Genomic DNA, 11,173 nt, shown 5'->3' on the forward strand with positions numbered 1-11,173 from the left:
TTTCCGACAGCCCAATATTTTCAATTAAGGATATGACTGCAGTATGTCTCTCTTGACCAAATTAGTTCCCTTTCTGTAACAGTTTTCCTTTTTAAAGTATCGATTTTATCAATGCTCAAGGTAAAACTTGAAGTAAAATTACAATCCTAAAACCTTTTGGGTAATGGTTCTAATTAATATAATTAATATTTTAGCAAAATGTCACAGGTTGTAATTAAAAGAAATCATCTGGGCCTGAAGAATACCTACTGAGGGCAGCCCTATTAAGATTAATTCTGAGGAAGGTAAATTAATTTCCTGGACTTGCAAAGCAGCAAAAGAAAGGTTTTTCTTCCTCATAAGCCTGGAGGGCTTGGTGTTTGGCCCTTTTGAGATTCAAGGGCTGTCTGGGCTGATTAACATATATATATAATTAAAATATGCCAGCTAGAAAGGCAACGCCAGTTTTTTTTGGCTCTGTACTACTGTGAAATAATTTCTTCCTGTCTGCGTGTGTACGTGTACATGTGCGTGTGTGTGTGCGCGCGCGCGCTGCTGGTGTGGAGGGGTCTAGTTTCCCTGAACATCACCTTGCTGCCTTCTTTACTATTATTGCTTCCTATCCTAGCAGACACCCGAGTAGACAAGCTTTTGCTAGCATTCAAACTAGATTTTCTTTCTGTTCCTATCACAATTTTTAAGCCACATTTTTCAACACATGGTAAGAAACACTGTAAATAATTGAGGTGATCCATCAAGAGCCCCATTCTTGATAATGAAAAATTGCATAACTCAGTAGAAGTCAATTAAAAACCACAAACTTCAGAACCCTTTGCTCAGGGAAGATTTATTATTATAGAAGGCTATTTAATACAATAGATTTGGGGGGTCAAAAAATTTTAAAGTTCTAAAAATTCAGTTAAAGCTTGACAATAACCTTGAGTAATAGTTACACAATACCAAAGTATATTAGTTCTTTGAAATGGAAAGGGTTGTGTTTTTTTCCCTCCTTTAACATAAGATGTCTGAGATGTTCAAGATTTTATAACCACATTTGAAACAACATCTCACTGTGTGTTTTTTTTTTCTTTGAAGGTTTTAAATTATTCTTATTCTTTGGTTGTGCCTATACAATGAAAAGTAGACAAATTAAATGAGAGAAGTCAGGATATTTCCCTCTGTTCAACCAAATATCTGAATAACTATAACTTGCTAGATAAATTACTGAAAATGTTTTTATCTGGTTGCTTGGTTAGGACACAGCCAACATTTTAATAGAACGTAATAACTTATACAACTGCATATAATTTTTAAGAAAATAAACAATGATTTTGTTTCTTCAGAGACATCCAATGCTGCAGAAGAGCCAAAGGGGAAAATGCCAGCTCTCTAAAATGTAGTATCTATAACACTATTTTTCCATTCTCGTGGTTTTCCATGCCCAAAATGTAAAATTAACTAGAGAGCAACATCTATCTTCAAAAACCAAAAATATTGATCTATTTATTTTGAGGTTCGAAATCTTCCCCGCATAAGTTTAAACGGAGCCTAGGTAGGTTCAGCAGTCAGGCTGATAGATGCCTAACTCCAACCAACAGCACGCATGTGACTTGCTTCCCACTAAAATTAAACTGCCAAATAAAAAGAAGGAATTGTCCCTTTTTTTAATAACAAAGAATGCAATCGTTAGAATTCTTCAGATTTGGAATTCCAGCAGTGTTCTTGTGTTTTCCTCTTGATGTGTGACAAGAATGAATAATATCAAAATTAAAAATAAACCTCATCTAAACAAGCAGTCCTTTGACTGTATAAGGCTCAACATCAAATACATCAAATACATCAAATTCTAAAAATACTTAAGCCCAGTGAAATGTCAAAGATGAGGGGATAACATACTGGAGATAGGGCACATTTTTAAAACCTTTCGATGTATTTGAACCTACCAGCATTAACTTTGTTCATTTCTGTTGAGACATTATTACTTCAACCAACTACTAGGGACAATATTTCATATTCATACACATATTTGACTTTGACCTCATAAAAAGTCCCTTGGGTCTATAATACTTTTATTCTTGTATAATCTAAAACAAATCCTTTCCTTTAAAAAATCAAACAGACCACGTTATACACACAGTTGACTATTTACAAAGCACCCAATTAAATCCTACTTAATTCTCTCCCTCTAAAAATTCCATCTAACTGATGTGTAAAGTACTGATCACATTAAATGCATAATGTGCACAAGCCCTGACAGTCCTATCTAACCTAGAAAATATTACCTTCCGTAGAGAGAAAAGTCTTAAAAAATGTAAGGTTCTGAAGAAATGAGACCAGAAATCACAGTACAAGACAGATAAATCTACTTTAATATTCACATGTAAAAGTTACACATCACAAGAGATTGGACAGTTGTTTACCAGTACCTAACATAGCTATAGTGAAAATCATTTTTATAAAAAAATAATCTAGATGTGGTCATCAGAATTTTTGGTCTACTTAAGTTAATGTTTGAAGATCGACTTTTATCCCTGCTTGAAGGATTTGCCATTATTCCTTTTTATTTTTTTCTCTCATTGTTGCCTATTAATATTCTTTGGAGGAAGGAAAGCAGAAAGTGTTCATTTCCAAGAGGTTGTCCTTTGGTAGCAAGCAGAGAACATTTTTCATTTCTATGATTTAAACAACCTGTACAAACATGAAACTTCAGTGACATTAAGCTTTAGTATGAAATGAAGAATGATAAGCATTTTTTTCACTTTGATGAAACAGTAGATTTCCATAAACTCCTTAAGGATCCAAGCATTTCCCCATCCCATATGCAAAATCATTCAGAATCCATTTTGACCTCAATTTTAAAACAAACAACAAACACTCTTTATATATTACACTATCAAACCCTGTACTTAAAAACTGATAAAGATATTTCCAACATATATACTTCAAATACAAAGATTTCAATCTAGATTAAAGAAAAAACATTTGAATGGACTCAGGACAAGTTTATTTTGTGATTAAACATTTCATGCATTCATGCAGGACCACCAGCTATAACTGTTACTTCCGATTCTACAGATACTGTGCAAAACAAAAACAAATTAAAAGCCAGGCCAAACAGAAAAGACATTCAAGATATCAAGAGCTCTGCAATTGAGCTGAAAAATAATTTTCCAAAAGAAATATTCCCATAGATTAAAAAAAACACACATAATATTTACAAAAAATATTTAATTAAAAATATCTTATAATTACAGTAGTCTATTAAAGCATATACTTTCTCACACTTATAGAACATCTCTATATATACATGGTATGAAATGTCACTCAGTTATCTATACAATATGTAACATTCTTGCAAGGAAAAGAAAGTTCCCTGCCCCGTTGTAATCATCTATTTTAAACAATAGATGTAAAAAAAAAAAAACAATATATCTACAATGCTCTGGTATATTAGTAAAGCTTCAAAACAAAAATTGAGCTCCTTGGTCACAAGTAGGCTTCTAAAGTCGGATTTAGTCTTGACCTTCTATTTACCAGTCCTGTTACACTTAAGCTTAAAAGTTTAACTGCACCTCCAAAAAAACACAGAAATGTACAATTCACAGCGGTTATAAATGAAGACAAAAGATAATACGGATGTAGAATGTTCATGAACGTGCAAAAACAAAAGGATGAAAGTTTTAATTTTCTTTCCTCTCCCTCTCTCTTGGAATGACGGATGAAAACGTTTCTAGGGTTTGCTGATGTTTTTTCTCCTTTCCTCCGGTGCCTTTCTCTTAACTTCTGCTCTTCCCCCTCCCTCTCTAGTCTCCTGGCTCGGGCTCAGGCGGCCGCACACCTGTGGAAGAGGAATGAATAGAGGGGGTGTGGGAACCTTCCCGCTGCAGACTAACTGGCGCCACCGACCAAACTCAAGACATGCTTGATCAACAACCCAAAACAAACCACCAGGTCAGACAACACCCGCAGCCCGCGGCCGGCCAGGCGCCGAGCAGGCAGCGACGGGCCTCCGGGAACCCCGGAGAGGGGACCCACTCCCGGGCCTTGCCCGCGTCCCGCTTTGTGGGTGCCCGAATGCGCGGGGGGGTCATCGGGCAGTTTCCAAGTCTTCAGCAGGGAGGACGGCAGTTAGAGCCTGCGGGTCACAGGGACGGTGGAAACAGGAACTGATCCGTCCCCATTTAAAGTGAAGCCCCAATTACTAAAGCGACGTACGGGTTCGCTTGCTAACTGGGTGGCAGGGAAAGGGGGGGGGGGTTGTCCGGTTCCCTGCGAGTTTGCCCTCAGAAGTGCTGGGGGGCAAAGAACACTGCGGTGCCTGGCACCGGAAGCCCCGGAGGACGGGCGTCTCTGGTGATCTGCTACTGGAGAAGGAAAAGGCGCGCTCACCTGGACAGGGCGGCTCAACGACACAGAATGCTGTCGCCCTGCTTGTTGACCGCGCCGGCCTGGAACAGCAACGGAACACCAAGGGAAAGGTTAGCGGGCGCAAACACAGCGCTCATCACCGTCCTGGATTCGTTGTCCGAAACCAGGCTGGTGCGCGAACGTCCCCACCAGAGCCTGCAGCCCTGGGGACCCCTCCATCCCCCGGGCACAGGCTGGACTTGACAGCCCAGGAGGCGCTCAGCCCCATCCCACCCTGCGCGTTGACTAAGAGCCGCTCGTTGCGCCCTGCCGGCCTCTGGCGGCACCAGGAGCCCCAAGAAAAGGGGTGGTGGGGGGGTGCTGCCGTTCTCAGCCGCCCCGGCCCCAAGGAAGGGGAGCGCCCGCGGCCGGCCACCCCGCCGCCACCCTCCTGGACCCCCCGTGGCGTCCGCTTGGGCCGGCGCCAGGCCTCTCACCGGGTCGGTGTTGAGCGCGGTGAGCGGGGTCCGCGGCGGCGCGGCCGGACAGGTCCCGGCCGGGTGGTGCGGTGGCGCCGGCGGGGGCGGCTGCCTCAGCAGAGCCGGGTGCGTCTCCAGCGCCAGCTGCAGGTCCAGGATGTAGTCGATAACGTGCTGCAGGATCTCCACTTTGCTGACTTTCTTGTTGGGCGGGATGGTGGGCACCAGCCTCCGCAGGCGGCTGTAGCAGTCGTTCATATCGCACTGCAGGCAGAGCGCCGGCTCCTCCGCCGCCGCCTCCGCCGCCTTGCAGCGCGCTGCAGCGGCCGCCGCCGCCGCGGCCGCCGAGCCGCCCAGGCTGTGGCCGTGCTCGGCCAGGCAACGCAGCGCCAGCTCCCCGCCGCCGCAGCCCGACGGCGCCTTGCGGCCCGAGGGGCGCACCGGGCTCACCGCCTTCATCGCGCACGCCCCGCGCCCTGCGCGAACAGACCCGCTGGGGCGAGCGAGGGAGGCAGGCAAGCGCCCGGCCCCCGCCCGCGGCCGGCTTCGCTCCGCTCGCCTTCGCGCCGGGCGCGCTGGGTCCGCGCTCCGGGCACCGGGAAGCTTCCGGCGATCCCGCGCCCAACTGACGGGAGGGTCGCTCCGGGTTTTGCTAGGGGGATCTCTGCTCTGTGGGCGACACTCGGCCGGGACCAAAAGGTAAGAAAAATCAAAAGCACCGGAAGGAAAGCAGCCCACCGGGGTCCCTAGTCACTCCCTTCTGAGCTCCGACTACAGCCCGGCCGCCGCGCTCCTCGCCGGAGGTTTCCCGGCTCCCAGGACCGACTCGCAACCGCGCCTCTTCCCCGCTCTCGCAGGGCCCGCCGCGCAGCTGTATTTATAGAGCCGCCCCGGGGCGGGGCCAGAGCGCCGGCCGGGTCCCCGCGCTAACCGAGAGGAGTCGGGCTGGGCGCGCGGGCGGGCGGGCGCGCGGAGGGAGGCGGCGAGGGCGGAGGCTCCGGGCGGTGCTGGGGGAACGGAGGGGTGGGCGGGGGTGACCAGCCAATCAGACGGACGGTGCCACCTCAGGGAATGACACTCGGGCCAATGGGAAGGGCACTCCATTCCGTCAACGCCGTGGGTCGGGGCTCTGAGAAAAGAGAGCTGGGCGGGAGCCGAGCCAGGCTGGTGTGTACCCTAGGGAGGGGAAAGACAGGGAGAAGTTCTTGCGAAGAACTGCGGGAATGTGCAGCTGGAATTCATTCTCCCCCGGCTTAGGCTGCTGAGGGAGCGCTGGGCCCTGCTCGAGGATGTCCTGCCGTGCCTAGTAGCGCGGCGCCTAGGGACCCTCCGCCACCCATCACTCATCCCTGGGATGCCAGTGCCTTAAGAAGGACGCTGTTCAAGAAGGCACGTCCCTTCTCTCCTGTATTTTTTCCTCTCCGTTTCGTTATTCGCCTTTTCACAATTGCCGAAACCATAATGATGGAATGGAATGTGTAGCCTTTCCGTTTTCCTTTTTAAAAAGGTTAAAGCTTGGTAAAACAAGCGGAAAAGAAGGACGAATGCAGATTTTTGCTGAAAGGACATAGAAATGAAAACGTCGTAGGGTTTTTGTAGGGTTTTTCTTTTGCCCATCTAAATGCGAAAGTGGGCCCAAGAATTGCAATTGCCTTAAGCATTAAATTAGAGCATGTAAGTATTAAAAATGCATGGGCACAGAGTATTTAAAATTCCATCATGACATATAATAATTTGTTTTATGTAAAATTCATACCTATAACTTAATGTAGGCCATTAATGCACCGCTTCACACATGTCAGCGTATTACCCTTTAAATAAAATTCTGAGAATATCTAGAGTCTCCTCGTTTTGTAACAAAGCATTAGAATTCACACTTCCAGTCCCTGGAGTCCTGCTTGAGCCCCACCCTGCAGAAAAGTCTGCTAATTAAGGACGTTTCTATGTTAGATTTCTAATGGAAAAGCTGTCCTTCAAGTTCAAAACAAAATTGCACAATGAACTTTGATCGGGCCGTGTGTGAACTCTTCAAGAAAAAAATCGAACCCTTCAGATGAGAAATGAGCATAAAAACTCTCAGTCAATGGGGACATGGATTTTGAGCGCCTTCACCCCGCAAACCTCCCACCTTTAGACAATCTAAGAGATGAATTAACTCAAGAGTTTTCTTCATTCGTGTACATGACACGGATTGGCACCTTCATTTGTATAGATAACTGAAAGAAGGAGATACAGACCTCTTCTCTACCTGTCTACCCCCTGTAAGGAAACCCTCCTGCCCTTCCCAAAACTGAGATACCAGCAGCAGGCAGGTGTTTTGTTTAGCCACGTGGGTACTTTATGACTATTGCACTATTTCCCCAGAGCACATTGCTTTTTCCTGATGAAATGAGGAGTAATTATTTAATGCTGGTTTCACAGGTAGATGCAGCAGCCCTCCTCTCTCCTAATCCTTATGCATTACTGCCTCTAATAGTTGTTTGAAAACACAGGACATTTTTACTCGCGTGCATACATAGATGATCTACCTACACACTTATCAAGAAAAACAGAATTATAAAACCCAAAAGAAAGGCTTTTTTCTAAATACAGGCATAGTTTTATACATTCTTAAATTAATATGAATACACACGGAGAGAATACTGTCATTTTCGATAGAAAGTTGATCGAGGGAGCACTAGTGTGTGTAAACTATCATCTCGGAGCCGGTAATGTTAGCACAGATGATGATAATAAATGGATACATCAATAGACACTTTGTTCCACTGATTTTTCTCTTTCCTAGAGTTTAAAAGCCACTCCAAAAATTAAAACCTAAGATTTTTCTCTGTTTTGGAAAAATTGATGCTAATACGCCCAGGGCACATTCAGATTTCAAAACTTTACATATCCTAACTTGATTAAATAAAATTTAAGTTTTAAATATGTGACACAAAGGGACAATCATATTTATCTCTTTGGATTTTGCTAAATCTCAGAGAGCCATGCCCTGGATGTGGCAAGTGCCAAATGCTGCAAGTTTCAGGTTTTGCTGGAGTTGCTCTCTGCCTAGCTTCAAGTCAGAAAGGCTGAGTTACGTGGGGCATAAGTTCCCGTACCCTGGCCACGTGAACAAGAATACCAAATGTTATCCCCAAATCCTGCCAGTGGAGTAGGCAGAAGCAGTTATTGTATTACTCTTTTTGAAGGTTAGAAGGCACGGAGACATTAAAAATTAAAGTGCTACATAAAACATTATACAACGGAAATAAAGAATAAGAGCCTGTGCTTTTTGGTCCCTGAAACCAAGAGTACCAGGGGCTACACACTTTTGATTCTTAGACACACAGGGCGTCAAAGCTAAAGTCCCAGTAGACGCTCAGCACTGATAGTTCAGAACAGTTTACTCAGCAATTACCAGCTTTTGGAAAAACCATACAAGCTACATTATTTCTACCACGCAAAGAAGGAAATTTAGTTTCCCACGACTCTTCCTTTTACATCAAAATGCTTCTTCGCTCGCTCTTGTAAAAAGAAAAAAATTAACGGGGCTAGCCAAAAGCCCTTTGCCAGGAAAATGCTAGAGACTACCCGAATGTTCCTCAATGGGAAACTGGGATGAAATATTCATAGAATTGCTAGGAAGCCCTGGTGCCCAGAGTCATATGTACATCCCTCCTGCAGACAAAGAGGTCTGCAGCCCTTTCTTGGGATGCATTCTAGATGCTAATCAGACCCTTGCTGAACTGCAACACCCAGGCTCTCAGAATTCACAATCGCCCTGTGTTTACATGAAGCTAGGGTATCCAAGCATATTGTGCTATTCAGTCCAAATGCCTTTTTAGGACTTGATATTTCTTTCTCCATGGCCAGCAGTGAAACAGTGGGTGGGCTCAGACACACAGATAAACATGAGCGCTCCCATGCCTTGGTTCCTTTCTAGATACAAGTGGTCACTGAAGGAGGCACAGGCATTCCCTCCAGCAGGCATAAGAAACCATTATGTACTCTGTGGCAGGAATGTCCCTTGCTCCAAAAGAGTAAATTGAGCAATGTGGCAATTCAAGCTCAAGGCTGCTTTATCTGGCACTAAGTATTACAAACTTACTTGTGCTACCCTTGGGTTGCTGATACCAGTCCCGGAAGCACTGATAACCTCTTGGTTAGCCCGGTCTTAGAAAAAGCTTATAAGAAGGGGACGTTATACATTGAACATAGTTGGGCAGATGTGGTCATCAAAAATGCTTACGTCAGGAGTTTTAAAAGGTAGTCTGTTGAAATAAGAAATAGGTGATTTTTAAAAAAAACACTCCTCAGACAGATTAAGGACAGAAAATGAGAAGAAAGGTGTGTCATTTGTTTTTACCTTAGGAGATGCAAGAGCATGTGCTCTGAAGTCAGACAGCCTGGGCTCCAACTTTGGCTCCTAGTTTTATATCATTAAGCAGGATTTTTAAATTCCCGTGCCTTTTCATATATGAAAAGAGGATAAAAATTGTATTTACTTTATAAGGTGTTCTTATACGTGTATAAGAACTTGTATAAATTTCTTAGAACATTGTCTGGCACATGATAAGCATGTAAACAATGTTCATTTATTTTTTTCATCTTTGGCAAATATTTTCTCCCAGTTCGTGGCTTGTCTTTTCATTCACTTAATCTTTTGAGTGAATTTTTTAACTTTCATAATGTTCAATTTATCAGTTTGTTCTTTTAAAGATTATGTTTTTGCTATTGTATCCATCTAAGCAATCTTTGCATAACCCAAGGTCACAAAGTTTTTTTCTCCTATGTTTTCTTCTAGAAGCTTTATAATTTGGGGGGCAGGGTTGGTTTCATGGGCGTGCATCTTATGCAGTCATACAGGATCTCACGCTTAGAAGGACCCATGCTTGATTTAATGCTCTGCTGTTACCATCTTGAATTTCTGAGTAATTTTTGAACAAGGGTGTTTGTATGTTTATTTCGCACTGGGCCTGCAAATTATGTAGCCAGTGCTGGTTCTAGGTTTTATGTTTTGATCTATGATCATCCACTTTGAGGTTAGTTTTGTATATGATTCAACATATAGTTGAGGTTAATATTTTTGAATATGTATCTCCAAATGGTCCAATACCTTTTGTAGAAAAGACTGTCCTTCTGCCATTGGATTGCCTTTGCACTTTGGCTGAATAGTGTTTATGCATATGTATGAGTCTATTTCTGGCCTCTGAGTCCTGTTGGTCTATTTGTCTGTTTTTACACCACGACCATACTGTCTTGGTTACTATAGCTTTATAATAAATTTTGAAATCAGGTAGTGTTGGTTGACTCCAGTTTTGTTCATTTTCAAAGTTATTCTGAGTATGTTGCACTTCATATGAATGTTAGAGTCAGTTTGTAAATTTCTTCAAAAAAGAAATTGTGTGTAAATGGGGTCAAATATATGGTGACAGAAGGAGACTAGACTTTGGGTGGTGAGCACGTGATGCAATATACAGATGATATATTACAGAATTATACACTTGAAACTTATATAATGTTATTAACCAATGTCAATCCCAATAAATTTAATTAAAAAAGAACGTGCATCCAAAATATATAAAGAACATATACAAAGAGTACATGAAGAACTCTAAAAACTCAATAATAAGAAAACAAGCAACCCAGTTGAAAAGTGGGCAAAAGACTTGACCAGATAGTCCACTAAATGAGATATACAAATGACAAATGAGCACATGAAAAGATGCTCAAGATCACTAGTCATTTGGAGGGCCAGCCAAGTGGCTCAGTTGGTTAAGAGCTCGCTCAAGAGTGTGAACTCTAAGCAACAGGTTCGCTGGTTCGATTCCTGGCCTAAGCGGAGCTGCCACTGAGCTGCCAACAGGTGGCAGGATGGCTCAGCTAAAAAAAAACTTAACTAAAATGACAATAGGGTATAAATAGATTAAACATCTCACAAAATCACTAGTCATTTGGGACATGCTTCAAAATTGCAATGAGATATTACTACACACCTGCCAAAACTGCTAAAATGAAAAAGACTGACCATACTAAATACAAGTGTATGGTAGAACAACTGGAACGCTCTACATTGCTAGTGGGAATGTAAATTGAGAAAAAATACTTTGGAAAACAGTTTGGCAGTTTCTTAAAAAGTTAAACATACACATACTGTATGACCCATTCATTCTACTGCTAGGTATCTATCCAAGAGAAATAAAATCACATATCCAAGAGCCATGAAGAGGCATGAGGAAATGAAGGGGCATGAGAATGATGGATATATTTGTTATCTTGATTGTGGTAGTGGTTTCACAGGCATATAATACTTCAACACTTACCAAATTGTGATATATTGTAGATAGATAGATAGATGATAGATAGATGTATTAGGGGTGCTAAAAACA

General features: G+C 43.2%; 1 protein-coding gene across 1 annotated transcript; it reads right to left on the reverse strand.

Moving 5' to 3' along the window:
* Positions 1 to 2,319: 2,319 nt before the first annotated feature.
* On the reverse strand, positions 2,320 to 5,679 carry ID4 (inhibitor of DNA binding 4). Its single transcript, XM_019640475.1, has 3 exons — positions 4,824 to 5,679; positions 4,369 to 4,427; positions 2,320 to 3,817 (listed from the first exon to the last, which is right to left on the reverse strand). Exons 1-2 carry the CDS (start codon positions 5,262 to 5,264, stop codon positions 4,383 to 4,385), a joined length of 486 nt encoding a protein of 161 aa, XP_019496020.1. The 5' UTR covers positions 5,265 to 5,679; the 3' UTR covers positions 2,320 to 3,817; positions 4,369 to 4,382.
* Positions 5,680 to 11,173: the final 5,494 nt, after the last annotated feature.

This window comes from Hipposideros armiger, unplaced genomic scaffold, assembly GCF_001890085.2.
Source record: "Hipposideros armiger isolate ML-2016 unplaced genomic scaffold, ASM189008v1 scaffold_50, whole genome shotgun sequence".
NCBI lineage: Eukaryota > Metazoa > Chordata > Mammalia > Chiroptera > Hipposideridae > Hipposideros > Hipposideros armiger.

Bases quoted from the DNA above. Each gene is read 5' to 3' on its own strand.
- ID4 (XM_019640475.1), bottom strand. From the start codon at position 5,264: ATGAAGGCGGTGAGCCCGGTGCGCCCCTCGGGCCGCAAGGCGCCGTCG. The intron at 4,428-4,823 runs GTGAGAGGCCTG...TTGCTGTTCCAG, and splicing joins CCGCGCTCAACACCGACCCG to GCCGGCGCGGTCAACAAGCA.